Raw genomic sequence first — 22,227 nt, 5'->3', positions numbered from 1 at the left:
AACAGCGGACGAACTAGCCAAGAAGGGAGCAAGATCGCCTTCACACAGCCAGAATGGAATCGGAAATATTGAAAAATGAAAAGGAGGGTGCTTATTGGGGGATACAAACCCAATTACACAAAGGACTGTTTAACACCAAGAAGAACCTTCGAATCATAGCGGGAATTCTCACTGGTTACTGCCGACCGGACTATCACCATATAGGGAGGCTAGGGATATCTACGGGAACTGCCTGCAGGTTCTGTGCGGAGTGTGTTGAAACCTCAGTTGAAAGATTTGGAAGTAGGGAATATACTAAAATTCCTAACGTTTATAGGCTTGCTTGAGATATTACAGTTAATAGATACACTATAATCAGTAAGAGGGGCATAATAGTTCTTTTAGGACGCAGTGCGAATTCCCCTTAACATAATAATAAGTTATGATAGGTCAAATTGTTGCTTCAGCGCACATCTAAGACCTTGAATGTCAGTATCACACTAAAGTGAGTATTTTGAGATAATAGAGACTGTCCTTCTTAACCCTCTAACAATTAGGTCGCTTTTAGGGAGTAGAGTCTTCGGTAAGAAAGGAAGGTAATTAAACTAGTCGAGGTGGCTTCGGACATTCTCACTCCAAGGAAGTGTCTAGATGTCGTTAGCAACGTCACAAAGGAATCCACGGACCAAACATTCTTACCATGTTTCGTGACAAGATTTCAACTTATTCGGAGTAAATTGGGTGTGTCACATAGAGAGACGTTAAGTCGATTTGAATGAAGTTTTCTTTTGATACAAAATCTTAAGAATAAAAAAAAACCTTTCAACTCGTGAACCAGGTTTATAGCGTTGTGGCTATCATTGGTGGTTGATTGTCATCTATAGCAAACATATCTTTTAATAAAAAATCAAGTACAAGCCTCGATCTAAACGCTCACCTGTCCTAACCTATTACGGAATTATTTACTTTTTCCCTTCTTTAGTTCTGTACCCAGATAATTGATTTATAAGTACTTACCGTTGCTACAAGTAATAGCAATAACAGCGAATATATCAATAAATTAATTACATCACACACATCACACGTTCCATTCATTGCTCCAACATACACCAGAATAAAATATCTTTGATTTGATGAGAAATCATCATTTGTCCAGGAATTTCGAAATGAGGAGTTTTTTGGTTTAAATTTTCCTTTTCCTTCCTTTCTCGTGCAATTTGTACACATTGTACATAAAAATTAAAATTGAATTCAGTTCAAAGATTGGGACTTATAATTTTGCCTCGCTATTGAGGAAATATCTTTGTTGAATTTTGTAAAATAGATGGGAATCTAAATATTGGTTGCATGCAAGGTCGAATTAGTTCAAGGTTTTTCCGGTTTTACTCCTATAACTTTTCTAGGTTCTTCTTATAGATTTTCAGCATTCGATCAATGTTTCTTTTCTAATCAGTTTCACTTTCTTTTCTAAATGCCATTAATTTCATGTTAAACTTGCACTTTCGTTTGCCCTTCATTGATTGAACGTCACGAATAAGGACGAAGGATAAAATATTCATCCGGGTGACGTGCGGACAAGAATTCAAGTGCCTTCACTCGCAGAAAGTTAGTTTGCTTTAGTTCAGTGGTGGATTCCTCATGGAAATGAAGCAGTTACTAAAAGTTGCTCCTCTTCTCGCTGTGGCATTGATTGCACTTCCAACTTGTCGGAGTGATGAGAGGTAAACAAAGTGAAGTAAATAATATATAAAATATGTGAATAATATAATCAAAAAGCAATTGTGGGGGACACGAGAATGGCTTCGAAAAAGTTTTCGATAGTGTTTAAATAGTGTATCTGGATCTTTTTTGCGCAATTGAGTGTTAAACGTAATATATAATAATAATCGTTGGCGCCACAGTCCAAATGGATATGGTCCTTGTAGTGTGTTAGAACACTTCCTTCAAAACCGTACCAGCCCGCTAAAGGACTACGGTTAATGTGGTCAGGATAGCGCTCGCCGGCGGTTATTGCCCTGATTTGACTCTGGTACTTATTTGCAATCAAATCCCGCTTCCTCTAGTGGGAACCGCGATAGCCTGGCGCTCAAACTATTGAGCCATCCGGACACTATATATATATGTATATTTACATAGTTTTTCAGCCAAATCCGTAACAAATTTCGAACTTTCCCCAAACAGATTTATACTTCTCCCAAGCCAGTGAACGTCCTCTAGGTTTCTTCTCTCGTCACGAATCGGACAGTGGAAGAAGTGTTCCTTAGGCCCTACGGGGCATCGTAGATTAGACTACCAGGCGCTGTGTCCAATTGAAACCAGCAGAGATACTGCCGGTATCTTCCATGCTCTCTAAGATACCGGGTGGGATTAAGCATCAGGGCTATAACATCGGCGAAATCCATCACCGTGGGCTCTTCCGGAACCGGAACATTAAGTGATATACCATAGCCAGTACGGAACCCTGTGCAACGCTCGAGTAGACAGTCTATTCTTTCGGTTCGTCATCGGTATCATACCCTCCCCTTGCTTCTTCTAAGTAGTTGCAAACAATGGCAGTGAGATAGCTCAGGACAGCAATTATCACTGGCTGAATTGGATGCATTTTCGGGTACATGATTACTAACGCCCGATAATTACTAGTACTCACTTTCTTCAGATAAGCCAGTAAGCCATTTGATGACTTCATACAGTGGATTCATACTACCGATTTGAAAGGCTTTCTTCTCCAGGCTTTCAGGCCATATTCGGTATACCATCCAGGCCTCAACGTTTATTGTCTTCTATTTTCGCTTAGCTCTGTTTACAGCGGAAATAGCTGGTGCATCCAGAGGCCTCTGAAAGTTGTCAGGTCCAGTCGGGGGGCGGGGGGATTCCTGGATAATTTCCACGTGCATGTGATCTGCAGAGATGAACGGCTTCAAAGTTGTTCCATTAAAATTCTATAAGTGATTCTCCAACGGTTCATCTCCTCCTGTTAACTGACTTCCTTAAAACATTCTCTCTTGTTTCGCTGGATAATCAGGTTAATGTTTCTAAGGACGAATTTTTCTATCCTGATCAGTCTTACTTACTTGAGCCATTCAACTGCTATGTGGCAAGCGCAATTCCCTATTCCACCAGTAGTTGGGTTTTCTCCTGAGAAATGCGCATCTCATTGACAAGAAAACCCTGCAAGCTTTTACAAAGCATAACAATCCATGGAAAGGTACTTCTGCGAAAGGCTGTCTTTGTAGATTGAACCACCCGCATCTCAATCCTCCTTAATCATTATCGATTTAAGGCATGCTTACCAACGAAAACATTTTGAAGATATTTATCATAAAATAAATTTTGTATGTTTTATTGTATCTTTCAGAATAGGCAACGCTATTTTGAAATCTTTGGATTATTCAAATTACGCATCCCAATGCCAAAAGCTTATAATCAAACTGGTCGAAAAAAGTAAAGTTCAAAGTTGCCTCACAATTATAACCGATGGATTCCATGAGGAAATTTGGGGAACGCCATTCTTTAAAAAACAGCCCCATCTGGTTAGTCACTTCATTATCCGTATTCACGACTCCGAAGACATGTTGAATCCCGACTATAAGACAGTTCGAGTATTAAAGGAGGTCAGGAGAAAGAATTGTGAACTTATCTTCATCTTCATTTTAAACGGTATTCAAGCCAAACGCTTCCTAATATTCATGGATGAGCACCGGGTCCTGAATACACGATCGAAATTTATTTTACTATACGATCATCGGATCTTCACGAAGGACGTGAATTATATTTGGCGAAGGATTTTGTCAGTAATATTTGTTAGAACTATAGACAGTCAAAATGATTTGAAGGAGCAAAATATGATTGGGTAGGCAGTTCCTTTCGCATAGCTAACGAAAATGAAAGATTTTTTTTTCAGATTTGAACTGATAACAGTGCCTTTTCCGAATATCTTCAAGGGGACGTTTGTTGGAAAAAGTTTAGGTATTTGGTTCAATGGAAGGCTGGTTAAGAAAGACAAATTGTTCTTTGACAAGACAAGTAACCTTCAAGGTAAGCAAACCTCCACAAATTTAATTGAAATGAGTTTTTAAACCATATCTGATGAGGAATAGTCCATGCTACAGAATACATTGTTTATAAAGTAAGATTACGTATGGCATGTCTACATAATATTTTGTTTTAGTCTTTTACCTATTTTCCAGGAAGTTCAAATCTTTTAATTGACTGACATTAGCTTGAAATAGTATTTCTCCTCTTATTGCTGCAATTTTGAGGCCTCTGTGAATGTTTACGATCATTCGTAGTATCCAGCCCTGGGCTTTCTGGGAGAATTTGGTATTGAATACGTACTTTGAACCCCAGAACTGAATTCCGTGAGTTCAGATTGTCATTATGGCGTAAGTTTTGACGACATTTGCAGAGCAGACCGTTGTGCCACACTGCACCGAAAACTTGCGCCACGTCCAAGTAGACCGTTAAGCAATGCTTTCTATCCTTTAATGCACCCTTTTTCTCAGAGACAATTCTATGAAAGCTAAACTGGTGCTGTTGAATTACTTTATCTTACACTTCCTATGGTGTTATTTTTGAAGTTTCTAGGTTTTCAAATATCATACTTTTGAGAGGATGGGTATAGCCTGTAGAATGTAATTTAGGTCTGATCAGAAATTAGAAATTATTGTAAAACTTGAAGTGCTCTATCTGTGATAAAAGGCAAGGTGTAGAATTGTGGTGAATATGTGGATAACGTGGGTAATTCCGTTCCCTAGACGCTTCTTCAACATTTCTACTGGGATGAGATTATGCCCTAGAGTTCTGTTTGGATCTGTTCGTTTTCTAATCACCCGAGCAACTTGTTTGTCCATTTCATTTGACGGTACTCTTTTCAGTACTCTTCTAGAGGATAATGCTTAATGTGAAGTGTGATAAGTATTGCGGTACCGTCGTGGATTTTCTCCTTAGTGTCGCACATGCAAGACTCATAAATTTGAAAATTATCTTTATGAGTTTCGGATATAAGCATATTTTTGTCAAACAATAATTGATATATTTGCAGTTTATGCAGATTGATGCCGTTTCTATCCCAGTAACTTATTTTGAATTGGTTCTGACAAGGACTTGTAAAATCTGGGTCTAAATACGCATCATTTCTTGCTTTGCATAAATTGGTTCATTGTTTAAATGAGTGTAAGGAGAAACCCTTTCAGAATATGCTTGCTTTGTAGTGCAGATTTTAAAGCCTTGCATGAGTCACACTTTGTCAAGCTACGTCTTTGCAACCATTAACCACGGTTTTGCTGCTGAGAATGCACAAATGATACTAAAAGCTGCTGGTTATAATATTTTTTTTTTGTTTGAGTTCCACTTGGAATTCTATCGCGGTCTATAATATTATATACCACCCTCACCTCGCATTTTTCACCATTTAAGGCTTCTTCAATCTTCGACAAATCTACCCTTGATTCGATCCTCTTCCTTTGCTGTTTTGTCGAGGTTTATAAAAATCTCTTTTGCTGGTGGGAAAGATCCCTATACCGCATTTACAATGCGCATAATGGAGTGTCACTTACCTTAAGACACGTAACATAAGACGTTGTCACGTAATGTTTTACGTAAATCATTTACTATTGTCGTAAGATAATGGAAGATAAGCCTCATTAACGTTCACGCCCCTACAGAGGAGACTGCAGAGTCGGAGAAATATACCTTCTACGAGGCAGTAGAATGAACGCTTGAAGCCTGTCCCAGATATGATATCAAAATCATACTTGGGAATTTTAACAGCCAAGTAGGGAATGAGCCCATATTCAGGCGATACGCTGGCTCCCATAGTTCACACCAAAATACAAATGATAACGGACTGCGGATTATCCAATTAGCAGTGTCACACGAAATGATTGTTGGAAGTACCTGGTTTGCGTGGAATGCGGTTCACAAACATACATGGGCCTCTCCAGACGGGACCACTTTCAACCAAATTGACCACGTGTTGATTGAACTCCGCCACTTCTCAACATTGATGTCAGAACATACGAGTATATCGGGGCCAACATAGACTCGAGCTCGAATAACAACACCACCTAGAATCCCCTCTGACAATCAGGTGAGAGTTAACACTGAAGCCGTCCACAACACAGCCCTCCGCGACACCTATAAAAGGAAAATGGATGCCGCAATAACCGCAGTCAACAGAGGACCTGGAGATGAAGCATCAACAAATGATCTTCACACCCACCTGAAGAACGTTATCATTGATACGGCCACAAACATATTTGGCCCCAGCCGCAAAAGGAGTCGGAACGGCTGGTTTGACGATGAATGTACGCCAGCAACGGAACGGAAGAATGCCGCATACCGAGTAATGTTGCATTCTCAAAGAATGCGGGAACCCGCAGAGACTTATCACGAACTCCGTTGAGCGGAGAAGCGACTTCACAGACGGAAAAAGGAATCCTGGGAGAACCATCAGGTCTGTGAACTCGAAAAGTACAGGGACCAACCGCACCAGGCGCGGAAGTTTTACCAACAAGTCAGCAGGATCAAACCTTATACACCTCGATGATCGTCCTGCCGAGACAAAGAGGGAAATCTGATTTCCGACAGAATGGGCATATTGGAGCGATGGGTTGAGTACTTTGATGAGCTACTGAACAACCAGAACATCGACGAGTTGGAGGTTCCGCCAACTGAATACGACGGACAAATACTGCCACCACCAAGTTTAGGAGAAACATTCCGTGCAATTCATCGGCTAAAAAATCATAAGTCGCCAGGAGCGGATGGAATTACAGCCGAATTGGTTAAATATGGAGGTGGCCACTTACACCAAGTGGTTCATCAACTTGTGCTCAAGGTATGGGACAGCGAATCAATGCCTGACGATTGGCAACGAGGGATCATCAATTATAGAGGTATCACGTTGCATCAATTATAGAGGTACCACGTTGCTGAGTACCATCTATAAGATATTCTTCGCTATCTTGCTAGGTCGGATAGCCCCATACGCCCAGAACATCATTGGCCTATACCAAAGAGGCTTCACTCCAGGCAAATCAGTAACAGATCAGATTTTCTCTCTGTAGCAAGCGATGGAAAAACTGTTGGAATATGGACAACAGTTGCACCATCTATACATCGACTTTAAAGCCGCCTATGATAGCATAGCCCGGGTAAAACTGTACACGACCATGAGAGAATTCGGTATCCCGACAAATTTGATAAGACTGACTAGGCTGACCTTGACCAATGTGCGAGGGCAGATAAAAGCAGCAGGATCACTCTCAAGACCATTCGACATCAACTACCGTCTACGACAAGGGGATGCCCTATCATGCGTCCTCTTTAACCTTGCCCTCGAGAAAGTGATCCGCGATGTTGATGTAAATGCAAGAGGTACGATCCTCTTTAAGTCCACCCAACTACTGGCCTATGCTGACGATATCGACATCATGGGAAGAATCACCCGAGACGTACAAACTGCCTTCATCCAGATCGAGCAGGCGCCAATCCAGGCGAAATCTTGGGCTGCACATCAATGAAGGCAAGACAAAATATATGGTGGCAACGTCAGCACCGAAGACGAATCAACCAACAACATCAAACCGCACTGGTCAAACACGAAGAAGAATAAGGATAGGAGAATACAACTTTGAGACCGTTGACAATTTCTCCTATCTAGGGTGGAAAATCTCAACCGATAACAGTTACGATGATGAAATCCGCGCACGGTTGTGGTCAGATAACAGAGCCTATTTCAGTTTACAAAGACTGTTCCACTCGAAACGTCTCACCATAGGGTCAAAGCTCTTACTGTATAAGACTATGATCTTGCCAATCCTCATGTACTCCTCGGAGACTTAGGTTCTTAGCAAGAAGAATTGCGAACTCTTGGCTGCGTTCGAGAGAAGAATCCTCCGAAGAATTTTTGGCCCCCTACATGAGGATGGACGATTCCGTAGCCTACATAACGACGAAATCTATGGGCGACAGCATGACCGTCCGGTTGTGGATAAAATCCGGCTCAATAGGTTACGGTGGGCGGGTCACTTAATCCGCATGGATGAGGATGATCTCACCCGGAAAGTCTATAAGGGCAATATCTACGGTAAAAAAAGAAGACGAGGCAGACCCTGCCTAAGATGGAGCGATGGCGTAAGTCTAAACAGCTTTTAGGGATATCGAATTGGTGGACCTCGGCGCAAAACCGGGATGTCTGGAGTTCCTTATTAAGGCAGGCCTAGATCAGATACCGGTTGTTGGGCCGTTGATGATGATAGTCGTAAGATCAGATCAGATTGACAGTTAGTGTTTCTTTAGTTTAAATCATGAAATGAAAAGTAGTGAAAAGTAGAGACAGGCATACTTTAAGCAGGCGTGGCGAAGGAAATGATGAAATAGTATGAGCAGTTTGAAAAGTACGTGTTCAAATATCATTTAAGGAGGATTCGGCGAGTAAAGGAAATCGCCTTCGGTATTTTATCTACCTGATGGCGAGTTTTCTATTTTTTTTTCTTTTTTTTTTACGGCGACCGTTGAAAATGCTTGCGAAACTGCTGACAATGCGGTTCTTTTCCGCAACTTGTATATGGGGAATCAATTCCCAGCATTTTTCTAGCAGTTGTTTGGCCGTAAATAGCTGCTCAATTATCGATCCTCTAGTCCGAAAACCTTCTTGGTATTTACCAATCGTCTCATCGGCGTACAGCCTAATTTTTCTTTTTAGTATTTGTATGAAAATTTTATAGGACGTACAAAGTAATGAGAATATTCGCGTGCCAACTTGCCACCGTTTTTGTTGATAGGGCAAATCATACTTTTTGATCACTATTGCGGAATCTGTTCTCGGCCCCAGAGGGGGAGGACTAAATTATGGATAGCTTGCGGGGTCCATGGACCGCCTGTTTATTCAGCGAGGATGTCATTTATGCCCAGCGTTTTGTTCATTTTTTGACATTTGATTGTTGGGTCTATTTCTTCCGCGGTTCAATGTTCCCATTATGTGCGACCATAATTCTTGTGGGTTCTGGTGATTGGGTTGTGTGAGAGGGGTTGTGGAGTTATTTGAAATAAGACGCTCATCTCTCAACTGATTTACTTTCGTCCGTGTTTGCTTCGCTTTTGTATTTATCCACTCCTCAGGCCCTTCACTACTTTGTAAGCTTGTGTTAATTCCTCGTCAAATGTTTTCGTTTCTTTTGACTTAGTATTTTATTAGCTGCTTGTCGGTGATCTTCGTAATTTTCTCTTTTCATCCTTGTGTTCGGCTCTATTGTCTATATGCTTCGTTTATCTTTTGTCAAGTGCTTCTTTGCATTCATCGTCAAACCAATTATTTCTCCGGTGCCAGAATCCATATCCAACGACTTCTTGACTGTTGTTTTGATAGCGCCTTTTAGGTCATCTATAGAGTTCCCCGTGATATTCTAGAGAATAGACCCTAATCGTTCTTCCAGTTTTTCCTTGTACTCTTTCGCTATTAAGTCATTTTTTAGCTTTTCAAACTCAAATTTGGGTTGATTTTTATTCCGCGGGTCTTGGCACCTGTAGTTGTTGGAATCACAGTTTACTCCTTGATATGATCTCGCGTCAAGGAAGCCAATCTTTTAGTGATGAAAATGTTGTCTATCTGGATGATGGTTATGCCATTTGGGGACGGTCATACCCCTTTTTAAGGTTTTGTGTAAACACAAAACCTTATTAAAATCGGTTTACTGTCTGTCTGTCTGTCCGTCTGTCTGTCTGTCTGTCTGTCTGTCTGTCTGTCTATCTGTCTGTCTGTCTGTCTGTCTGTCCGTCACACGCATTTTTCTCGGGGACGGTTATAGCGATTAACACCAAATTTGGTAGAAAGGTGGGAACTGTGAACGCTCAAGCATACAGTGAATTACATCCTTTTACGTCGAATTTAAGGGGGGGGGGGGTCCCCATACATGCAAAAGGGGGGTGTAAAATTTTTTTTCATCAAATATAGTCATGTTGGGTATCAAATTAAAGGTCTCGATTAGTTTTCAAAGCCGATCTTAGTTTTGACATTCGTTGGAGGGGTGGGGAGCGCGGGGGGTTGAAAGTGATCACTTCTTTAAGGGGGCCTCTCAGAAACTACCAAACCGAAAAATCTGAAAATCAGGAGGCTGCCACTATATGGTGCCTAGGCTCCGAAATACCTTCCATGCCGATATCTGTTTAAATAAAGTTAATAATAGTATATTACTACAATTTTTTGTAATTGATTAGAAACCCCCCTTAAGTTCATCCCAGTACCATGAAATTTTGCAGTGATATAGGCTATAATATAGAGCATAATCTTACCAAGTTTGGTGGAAATCGTACTATTACTAACAAAGTTACAATACCTCAAATTTGCTGCTTCTTCGAAAATTGAAGACTATGAATGTCAATATCACCCGAAAGTGGATACTCTCACATAATATATGGATATATTACGTGCTACATACTAAGAAATACACAAAACCTTTCGTACCTGAAGCGTCCAGCTCCCGGTTTCCCGACTTGTTAGACATGCTTGTGTCCGAAAGCATGTAGATTTTGTGATTTAATATCTGCTGCTTGCAAAGTCAGTGAGGTCATTATCATTTATGTAATATATCATGGAGCCTGTGTCATCCGGTCGTTCTTTGATGTAGGTCCTCATCCCTAATCTTGACGTTAAAATCCCCGAGCAATATATTGGCATCATTCAGAGGCAATGAACCATATAGTCTTTCTAAGTCATCGTAAAATTGCTCTTTGACTTCGTCATTTTTTTCTTCAATTTGGGCGTGTATGATAACAAGCCATATATTAAAAAACTTTGTTTTAATACGAAGCGCACACAATCTTTTGTGTATAGGTTTCAAGTCAACAAAATTTGCTTTAAAGTCCCTATGCACGATGAAAGTGACTCCAAACTCATGTTTACTTGATAGCTTCCCACTTTCGAAGGTTATGTACGACCTCATGCTGGATACCTCGTAACCATTCCAATTCGATTCCTGGACTACTAGAACTCTGACTTCGCGCCTGCTGCCCTGATGAGATAAGTCTTTGACAACACCAGATTTGTTTAGTACTTTAAGCACTTGCCATTGATCTGATCAAGTGTCGGTTTTTTGGACAAATCGAAGGCAATTTACATGCCTGCTCAGAAAATACTAACGCACTTGCGTGTGCATGGCAATGTTTAATCTCCCAAGAAGTTGTGGAGATTTGGAGTTTGCGAAAGTGCCAGACATGTGGAGCCGGCGTGACATTCCAGGACCAAAGAGTGTAGTCACTCATTCGATTACGCGGTAGTTTCCATGGTATCAATCCTGTCCAAGGTTGTTCATTGTGTTTATGTACATGATGTTTCGTTTTTGGTGGATGACGGGTTAGAGCCAATCGCTGGTCAGGTAGGATGCAGTGTGATGAAGTTGTCTCAACTAAGCTGGGCGTCTACCTCTACTTTTTCTCACTTTCTTCGATCTTGTTTTACTGAAGATAGTACTAAATATGTTGTTTCAAACCCTCCTCCTTTACCTGGACTTGGGACCAACATGGTGCAGTTTCTGTAGTTGCTTTCGCTATATATTTACACGTTGATGTTGTGGATGGAACCTTTGACGAGGCAGATGGAAAGTGTTTTTCCGATTAGTTACATCACATTGTCGACAAGTGAATTGGAGTGTTACCTTAAATTTATTGTTTATTCTTTATATTGTTTTTACCTTATTTATTTTTTAATCTGCACTAAGCAACAGGAACCTATTTTCATTACGGATGTCGTCTTGATTATTTTTCATTAGTTTGAATTCGTTTTCCCCAGTTGATGATTGCGGGCTTCTCTTAGGTTTCAGCTCCAGAATGCACCTTCTCAGAACAGTCTACCAAATATATATTGTCACCAAAGTTGAGTTCTGAAAAAATATTATGATTAAATATAATACTTTAAGGTTTCTCCTTCTTACCCAGCATTGATATAATATAGGGTGGTAAATTTTTTTTGTCTTCTTTTACATGCGTTTATGTTAACTATATTTCAGGCCATGAACTCAAAGTCGTTGCTTTTGAGCATATTCCAATGGTACTCAAGAAAACTAGTGCCTTTAACGAATATGCAGGGGTTGAGGTGGAAATAGTAAAAGCTATTTCTCAGGTGATGAATTTCACGGCATTATATTACCAGAGCCATGATACAACTGATGAAAAATGGGGTAGAAAATTATTGAATGGAAGCTACACTGGCCTTCTTGGAGAAATGGTTAGACGGCAGGCCGACATTGCCGTTGCTGATTTGCACCTAAACCAATATCACTTGGATCTAATGGACTTGAGCATTCCACATTCGAGTGAATGCTTAACCTTCCTAACACCTGAGTCAACTACAGATAATTCGTGGAAAACCTTCATCTTGCCACTAAGGTACGTTTTAATTAGCTGCAAATTTGATAAGTTTGCATGAACATTATCAAAGATGATCAACATGTCTTTTTAGTGTTAATATGTGGACGGGGGTATTGGTTTCATTATTTTTTGCTGGCGCAGTGTTCTACGCGATTTCTTGTATTCATCGCTCTATAATTTACGGGAAACCCATAATGAATCCCTTAGCAGTCTTCAGGATAGGCCGGAAATTCCACTGTGAAAATACTGAAAGACCTTCAGAAAGGAATGTTGAGCAACAAAGACATAATTACAGGAGTGACATATTTGATACTTTCTCAAACTGCCTGCTACTGACTTATAGTATGCAATTACAAGTAGCGCTACCAAGGATGCCGCATGATTGGCCTTTACGCTTAGTAACTGGATGGTATTGGACCTATTGCATTCAGGTTGTCGTAATTTACAGAGCCAGTTTGACTGCTATTTTAGCCAATCCATCACCAAGGTGAGTAGATCACAAATATTATATATCATAGTTATGATTAATATGTTTGATTAAATTTCTAATTTCATTTTGAAATTTGATCATTTAAGGTATTGGGTTTTAACTTTTATGTTTCTTCGCTATCAGTTTCAGACTATGTATTCCTGTTAAAATGAAATGAACTTCTATCAAATAATTTCTCGTTTACAAATCTCATTAGACCTAATTGAACGTTTAGAAAGCGATAAGTTTCCATTAGGGAAATTGTGAGACCTTTAAAATCTGCACTGCACGCAGGCTTAAAAGAATTGAACGACGTCTTTCAAAAGCAGAGAAGATGCGTATTCACGATTTAAGGGGGCCCTTCGCAGGTATCTCTTCTTTACATTGGCTACAAATATTCAAGCCTACAGCTGAAAGTAGAAAGAACAATGCCTTGTTAGAACTCCTATTAGAATTTTCATGCTTTCTTCAGCCTCTTTTATAAAGATTTTCGCCTGGCAATAAATTGCATTTAATACTGATAAAGCCGATTACTTTTAGGGAAAAGTTTCGAGGGGTGCAAACTGGTTGTTTTAACGCAAAAATTCTCCTTTTGCCAATAAAATGGCGTATATCTCTATCCCGTATATACCGGTCATCATCATTTGATGTTAGACCAGTTCCACCCTCGGGTGACCACCTAACATCCATTCTGTTCCTTCGATATCCAGCACCTGATATTTACCAAGGGCATTTCTGAACGGATACAGGATTATACGATTGATCACTAGCAGTGCGGGCAGTGTTTGTGTTTTCATAAGTGACTGCTAAGCAGCTATGTATACAGAAAAAAGTGAGTTAGGCTTGGCAAAACCCCTCTTGCTGAGATAAAGCGATAGCCATGCCTTGACCCCGGTTACCACTCTGCCCTCGGGACAGTATAAATTTCTTGATTTCAGTGCTTTGCTTCAGAGTTCACCAGTTTTCCCTGCTAAGTCCCCATATAATTGTCGGAAGACTTCTGTTTTTTCTTGGGCCCCTGTGCCTTTTATTTTATTTGTGGGCTATATTATGAATTTTAGATTCTTCTTTTTTAGCCTTTGTCCCATTCATATGCGTGGTTGGCTCATCGTGATTGGTTGCCGCATTTTGTTCTATCAAAGGCCTAATGTAAATGCAGACAGGATGTTTTTAAATCACGATCCAGCAATCTTGGCAAGCGAATTTTCCTTAGCCCGAATTCCGTGACCATATAATCGAAGGTGGCGTTCTCACAAGTTTTCCACGATCGGTGCAACCCCATATCGATCGCAGATATTTTCATTTTCGATGTGATCAACGCGTATTACGCCATTATTCCAACCCAACATCTTCGTCTCCATTAATGCGAGACGTCGTTCATTGTCCTTTATAGTCAGCCAACACTCAGAATCATAGAGGGCGACATTGTGGTAAATTTTAGATTTGAGACGTTACTTGATACGTCGATCACGAAGAACACCAGTTGTAGAATGCCAATTCATCCAGGTTGCTCCAATGAGTGAAGTAATTTCATAATGCAATTCTTCATTGGCTGATACCATTGACCCTTATATTTAAATCACTCAGTAATGGGCAGATCATTGCCACTAACGATGATAGTACCTGCTCCATGAGGATCCGTTGACAAAAATTCAGTTTCATTAAGATTCAATCTGCATAAAACAGTGTAGAGGGTGCTGCACGTTGGATGTCCCGTGTGACAGTGTCCATAACAAGAAGAAAGGGGAATTGTGAGAGGGCGCTTCCTTGATGAAAACCGACTGAGGCACGAAGTGGTTTTGCCGTGTTGTTGTAGAGCAGAAGCAGATAGCAGATAAGTTCGTGTGGCACAAGGTCAAACGCTTTCCCAGATACAGAAATGCAATGTTAATGGGGCGATGGTTCTCACGGCAGTTCTTGACAAACTCGGCTTAATTCACGGTTATTTGAACGAATTCGCGAACATGGTTGCCAAGAATGCGTTCAAAAATCTTCATGGTAGTAACCGGATCAGACGGTAATTCGAACTGACTTGACTTCAGTAGTGCTGACAAGTGGAGTTGCTCAACATGTCGGCAATGATTGTGGGGGTAGAGGATCAACAAATTCTCCCTTCGAAATCTGCTCGAAATATTCTCGCCATCTATCCGTCGCGGTTCGTCGGTCGGTAAGCGAAATACCGTTCTTGTCATTGATGCAACAGAAGTGTTCGATATCCTGTGTGCGTGTCGGCTTTTTGACATTTCTCGCGTCATCCCGAGTGTCCATTTTATTGTAAAGATCTTTGTAATGGATCGCTCCGGTAACAACGATCGCTTTCTTTGCTTCCCGATTGGCGTTTTTGTAAATTTGCCAATTGGCGAGCGTTTTATCGCCGAGAAACTTGTGTTGGAGGCATTTTTTTCAGGGTCCTTCATTCGAACATCGTTATTTCAAAGACAAGTACCTCAATTGATAACCCGCTTACCTGTCTTGGTGACCCCGAGGGTAGCATAGGTCGCTTTGTGGATTGTGTCTTTAACTCTATCATCAAATCGCTCGACTTCTTTAATAACATCACGGAAACCTTCAGAGATGCCTATGCCAACACCGTATTGAATGTGTGGGCTACCAAAATAGAGAAGTTTACAGCCATTTTTATGGGACTCGCATTTGATGTCGCAGCTTTTGGCATCGGACCATTGGGATTATTTTAGAGTGTAGATATGGATACGCCTTTTCCGAAGAACTCTTGTGAATTCTTCCCTCTTTATAGTGAGGGTAACAATATTAAGCGTGTAGATACCTATTTAGTTCGCTCGGACTAATTTACTTACGTCCTGACGCCGTACATGCGTCAAGAATTCTTGCCTTTTTCTCGACAAGACTGGGACTCGTCCTGCCACGTTGACTGAGGAGAACGCCCTATCATTTCCCAGGGGCTTAGCACCCAACATGATCATTTTGTTTTTAACTGTATTGAACGCATTTTTGGTCGGCCTGTCGCGTTGTCACTAAGAGAAATCAGACAGGATTTAACATAGTGGAATAATTTCAACTATATTTGATTTATCTCTTTCCCTGATTTCATTTTTGTTTTACTGAGGACACTGCCTCATCCTTTTTCTGGACTTGGGGCATGCTATGTAAATAACATGGTGGAATTATTATGAATTTTCGATTACTTAATTAATTTATTCATAAGTCTCCAACTCGAACGTCAGCAAAAATTGCTTCTTCAAGAACTATGCTTTCGGTAGTGGAAGCATCGAAAGTCTCTTTTATTTGAAATAATTAAGCCCTGCCTTTGTCAATTTGCTAGTGATATTTATTGATCTTGCAAAAACCGATATTTCGTGAACCAATTGTTCCCTTCATCAGTGTTAACAATTCTGCTCTTCAGTGTATTTTTAAGCTATACTAAATCTATAATACTATTCTAATTAAATATATTGCTAAATCAGTTTTTAAAGACTTATTTATATATCCTGAAAAATAAGAAATATTAAATTATATTTTAAAGACTTATTTGTATATGCTGGAAGAAGAAGAGTTTTTATTAGTTTTTTAAATAACGGGAAAAAGCAATTACCTAGATCTGAATTCAATCTAGTGTCTACCGGCTGTTTGCTAATGAATAAGCTTCCATAGATTTTGTGGGTTTTCGGGAGTATTTGATAGACACATCTGCCCCCCTTCATTATTATCATCATCAACGGCGCAACAACCGATATACGGTCCAGGCCTGCCTTAATAAGGAACTCCAGACACCCCGGTTTTGCGCCGATATCCCTAAAAGCTGTGTGGCGTCCTGACCTACGCCATTGCTCCCTCTTAGGCAGGGTCTGCCTCGTCTTCTTTTTCTACCATAGATATGGCCCTTATAGACTTTCCGGGCTGGGTCATCCTCATCCATACGGATTAACTCACCCGCCCACCGTAACCTATTGAGCCGGATTTTATCCACAACCAGATGGTCATGGTATCGCTCATAGATTTCGTCGTTGTGTAGGCTACGGAATTGTCCATCCTCATGTAGGGGGCCAAAAATTCTTCGGAGGATTCTTCTCTCGAATGCGGCCAAGACTTCGCAGTTTTTTTGCTAAGAACCCAAGTCTCCGAGGAATACATCAAGACTGGCAAGATCATAGTCTTGTACAGTAAGAGTTTTGACCCTATGGTGAGACGTTTCGAGCGGAACAGTCATTGTAAGCTCAAATAGGCTCTGTTGGTTGACAACAACCTTGCGCGGATTTCATCATCGTAGCTGTTATCGGTTGTGATTTTCGACCCTAGATAGGAGAAATTATCAACGGTCTCAAAGTTGTATTCTCCTATCCTATTCTTCCTGTTTGACCAGTGCGGTTTGATGTTGTTGGTTGGTTCGTCTTCGATGCTGACGTTGCCACCATATATTTTGTCTTGCCTTCATTGCTGTGCAGCCCAAGATCTCGCGCCGCTGCTCGATCTGGATAAAGGTAGTTTGTGCGTCTCGGGTGGTTCTTCCCATGATGTCGATATCGTCAGAATAGGCCAGTAGTTGGGTGGACTTAAAGAGGATCGCACCTCTTGCATTTACCTCAGCATCAGGGGCCACTTTCTCGAGGGCCAGGTTAAAGAGGACGCATTATAGGGCATCTCCTTGTCGTAGACCGTAGTTGTTGTCGCATGGTCTCGAGAGGGATTCTGCTGCTTTTATCTGGCCTCGCACATTGGTCAGGGTCAGCCTAGTCAGTCTTATCAATTTCATGGGGATACCGAATTCTCTCATGGTCGTGTACAGTTTTACCCTGGCTATGCTATCATAGGCGGCTTTAAAATCGATGAATAAATGGTGCAACTGATGTCCATATTCGAACAGTTTTCCATCGCTTGCCGCACAGAGAAAATCTGATCTATTGCCCATTTGCCTGTAGTGAAACCTCTTTGGTATGAGCCAACGGTGTTCTGAGCGTATGGGACTATCAAGATAGCGGAGAATATCTTATAGATGGTACTCAGCAACGTGATACCTCTATAATTGCTGCACTGTGTGATACCTCCCCTTTTATGTATTGGACAGATAATGCCTCTTTGCCAGTCGTCAGGCATTGATTCGCTGTTGTTGATGAACCACTTGGTTTAATTGGTCGCCTCCATATTTAACTAATTCGGCTGTAATTCCATCGGCTTCTGGCGACTTATGATTTTTAAGCCGCTGAATTGCACGGACTGTTTCTTCTATACTTGGTGGTGGCAGTATTTGCCCGTCGTTTTCAGTTGGCGGGACTTCTATTTCGCCGATGTTCTGGTTGTTCAGTAGTTCATCAAAGTACTCAACGCATCGCCCCAATATGCCCATTCTGTCGGAAATCATATTTCCCTCTTTGTCTCGGCAGGATGAGCATCAAGGTGTGTAAGGCTTCATCCTGCCGACTTGTTGGTAAAAATTCCGCGCCTGGTGCCGTTACTCCCTGTACTTTTCGAATTCACAGACCTGTTGGTTCTCCCAGGATTCCTTTTTCCGTCTGTGAAGTCGTTACTGCGCTCGCCGGAGTTCATGATAAGTCTCCGCGTGTGCCCGCGTCCTTTGAGAATGCAACATTACTCGGTATGCGGCATTCTTCCGTTCCGTTGCTAGCTCACATTCATCATCAAACCAGCCGTTGCGACTCGTTTTGCGGCTGGTGCATCAATTTCCCTCTTATGGGTGTTGCGGAGCGCTGTGTTGTGGATGGCTTCAGTGTTAACTCCCACCTGATTGTCAGAGGGGATTCTGGGTGGTGTTATTATTCCAGCTCGGAGCATCACGCCAACGATATGGGCATATTCATTAAGGTTGAGAGGTCGCGGCGTTCGATCAGCACGTGGTCAATTTGGTTGAAAGTGGTCTCGTCTGGAGAGGCGCACGTTTGTTTGTGGACCGCTTTCCACGCAAACCAGGTACTTCCCACAACCATTTCGTGTGACACTGCTAATTGAATAATCCGCAGTCCGTTATCATTTGTATTTTGATGTAAACTATGAAAGCCAACGTATCGCAGAATACGGGCTCTTTCCCTACTTTGTTGTTAAAATCTCCAAAATCTGGCACAATCTTCGAGGGTTCGTTCTACTGCCTCGTAGAAGGCACCTATCCTTCTCCGACTCTGCAGTCTTCTCTGTAGGGGCTTGAACGTTAATGAGGGTTATGTTTCTAAATTTTCCTCGCAAGTGGAGAGTGCATAGCCATCCGCTTATGTTTTCAAAGCCGATAACAGCAGGTTTTATTTTTGGGTTAATTAAGAAGCCTATTCCTAGCACATGGTTTACTGGATGGTCGCTATAATATATGGTGGAGCGACTCTTCTTCAGGAAACCGGTCCCTGTCCAACGCATCTCCTGAAACGCTGTTACATCAGTTCTATACTGCGACAGGGTACCGGCTAGCTGCTTGGCAGCTCCATCTTTGAACAGGGAGCGCACGTTCCATGAGAAAATGCGCAAATCTTTATTCCGTTGTCGTTGCCGAGTTCGCCGTTATGTTATCAGTCCAGTCTGAGGCTCTGGTTGTGGCTTCGTAATAAGTTGTTTTCCGTGTAGGATTGTCAGCTCTCCGTAACCTCCAACCTGGACGTTGGTACAATTTGTCCCGTTTTTAGGTGCGGGAGACCCGCCTTCATCCTTCTCCGTCTGCAGTTTTTCGTTAAGAAAGAGCTCCCAGCGATCACTACATGGAGGTGGAGATAGTGTTTGGTAGTCTAGCTGTTGGTGTTGGTTCAGCAGGAGTTTCCCAGGTTTTATGCTCCATTGTGGGTACCAATCTACGTTTCGCCCTGGGACCTATACTACCCTTTGACCGCTCCTTCATATGTTCCCTAAATCTCGTGGTTACCAGCTTTTTTGTCTGTCTGAATACACCTTCGGACAATCTGAGCAAGCGATTTTATAAATACCGCTCATCTCATCTACCGTTTTCCGGTCCTTTTTTCTAGCAAACTGAGATTTTAGCTAATCGATACGACTTGATCCTACCAGTTCTATGTCGAACCTTTTTAATGGGCTTTTTATATGCTTTGACAGATTTGAAAAGGTGACACTTGGATCCTTTTAATGTGGTAGAAGTCGATTGTTGGCTGTGCAGTGTAGTAAGCATACTACGTTCTATCCTTCGTGTGGGTCTCCGGATCATCGTATCTATGGTGGTTGCATCCGTTCTTCTTTGCAGTGCCCATAATGTATTGTTTTTCGATCTCGAAGTCTTCCTCTGTGAGTGGGATAGTCAGAAGACGGTCGACAATCGTGCCATAGGCTACAAGCGATACTAACTTTCTTAATCCGCAATTCTATGTTTAGTCTCCAAACTAACTTCTAATTTATGGTTACATCCAGACAGTTTACCTAGCAACAAAGCGGACAAAATCTATTCGTTCAGATAATCATAGTAGTGAATAGCATCAGATCAGTCTTCAGTGCATTCAACCCAATTGTGATTCAAGTCTTTTGGACGGTTCTACTACAAACCCTAGTAGATTTCCCTTCTATTGAATTTAATAAAAGTGAAAGTTAAACTAAATGCTGGGTTAGCATCTTGTAAATTATACATTGCAACTTTTCTAATAATGTCTAAGATAACAATGCAGAAACGATAAAATGCATGTGTTTCAGGATAACAATTGATACGCTTGATGAATTGGCAGACAGCTCTCTAATTATTGGTGCGTGGGGTGCCCAAAACAAAGATTTTTTCAACGCAGCTTTTGACGAGACCGCCCAGAAGATTGCAGATAAGCTTGAGCAAATTGATGATCCAGATAAATCCGTGAGTATATGAATCTTTACTTTTCATAATTTTGCAATAATAGTAACTTTCATATTTTTCGTTTATAAAGGTGCAACGAATCGCTAATGGGAAGTATGCATATTACGATAACGAGTACTTTTTAAGAAATCTTCGGTTGGAACGTACACTTGAAATCAAGAAAGATGACGGAGAAGTCTTGCATATAATGAAAGAATGTGTCTTAAATGTCCCAGTATCTATTGGACTTGAGAAGAATTCACCGCTCAAGCCAAATATTGATAAATATCTTAGACGATTGATCGAAGCAGGTAGGTTAATATGAGGAATACATTTTCTGATCATTGGAAAATTTTTTTATGAAGGTCTCACGGATAAATGGTTGAAAGATTCAACGAAACATCTATTAGCCGAGGAACAACCGCCTGCCGAAGCTCTCATGGATCTGAAGAAATTCTGGAGTTCTTTAGTTGTTTTACTGTTTGGTTATTTGATGGCACTAATCGTTCTTATCGGTGAATGTTTGCATTTCAAGTTGATTGTTAAGACGCACCCTATGTACGATCGTTATAATCCAAGGGCGTACTATCAGTTCATGGAGCATCGACATTGATATTTTGCGTTAATTTTTAATAAATTGAGCTTGTAGCTGACTAGAAGTTTTAGATCGGGCGTTTTTCTTGTGGAGAAATATCATATTTCCGAGATAACAAGAAAAAATTTGCAAAATGGAGGACGAACAGTGGAGCAGTGCTAAGAATTTTCCTATTTAAATGGGTTTGATGATGTCGTTCTGTTTAAATGTTCTCAAGGAGCGACTGTGTCCTCTTGTCTCATACTTATTTCTGTATCAACTGAACGCGGAGTGACCGCATGTCCTTGTCAACAACACATACCAGGCATTTCTTATTGAAACTTCAAAGGACGACATTGTAAACACAATATAATCATTAGATCAACGAAGACATTTCAAGGCATTTTGTAATTGCAGTCTTCATTGTAATTGAATGCTGCTTTTTTCTCAATCTTATTCAATGTTTCAGCAGCTCTTGAAATAGAACCTCTGGTTCGTTTTGTTTTCAGTGGCGAGTCTCGTTCTTCAGATACTATATTTCAGTATCTCTACTGAGTGGCAGTTGCCGTGCATGTCTGGTTGTCTTCCAATGTTCGATTCTTTGGGTGGAATTTTCAATAATTTTCAGAATTTGGCATCTTACCAATCACAGTCATCTTTGTCACGACGAACTTTGAAAGGGGTATACGTTGATCTATTGCAGCGCCAGTTACAAGTCCGTGTGCTGAACCTATTGTCCTAAATTTTGGTGAGAGTATGTGAGTTCCTTTACATGCAAACAATGACAATAATTTGCATTGGGGTTAAGGGGGGGCGTCCCATACATGGGAAAGGGGAGGTTTAACATTTTTGAGGATCCTTGCCCATCATTTTTACATGTCATTTGAAAGTAAGCGTAATGAGGCAAATTTCATCAACTTTACAGGTTTGCAAGTACAGGGTGCGGCAGCATAACTTCCTTTTTTCAAAACTCAATAAAAAGTATTGTATGCATCGGAAAATATTTATTTATTTTTTATAATGTAGGTACATGTCTAAAGTTTTTATTTACATTGTTTTGAAAATCAAATCTGTTAGGTGATGTCCCCCATTCTCCATACA

General features: G+C 40.9%; 1 protein-coding gene across 1 annotated transcript; it reads left to right on the top strand.

Annotated features, from left to right (window-relative positions):
• The first annotated feature begins 1,570 nt into the window (after nt 1-1,570).
• On the top strand, nt 1,571-21,286 carry LOC119661285 (probable glutamate receptor). Its single transcript, XM_038070561.1, has 8 exons — nt 1,571-1,700; nt 3,335-3,829; nt 3,881-4,014; nt 11,985-12,363; nt 12,437-12,832; nt 20,420-20,573; nt 20,644-20,863; nt 20,918-21,286. Exons 1-8 carry the CDS (start codon nt 1,618-1,620, stop codon nt 21,163-21,165), a joined length of 2,109 nt encoding a protein of 702 aa, XP_037926489.1. The 5' UTR covers nt 1,571-1,617; the 3' UTR covers nt 21,166-21,286.
• The last annotated feature ends 941 nt before the right edge of the window (nt 21,287-22,227 follow it).

The sequence above is a fragment of the Hermetia illucens genome, chromosome 1, assembly GCF_905115235.1.
Source record: "Hermetia illucens chromosome 1, iHerIll2.2.curated.20191125, whole genome shotgun sequence".
Taxonomy (NCBI): Eukaryota; Metazoa; Arthropoda; class Insecta; order Diptera; family Stratiomyidae; genus Hermetia; species Hermetia illucens.
The sequence above is the reverse complement of the archived record's forward strand: the minus strand, read 5'-3'. Positions and strand labels throughout refer to the sequence as shown.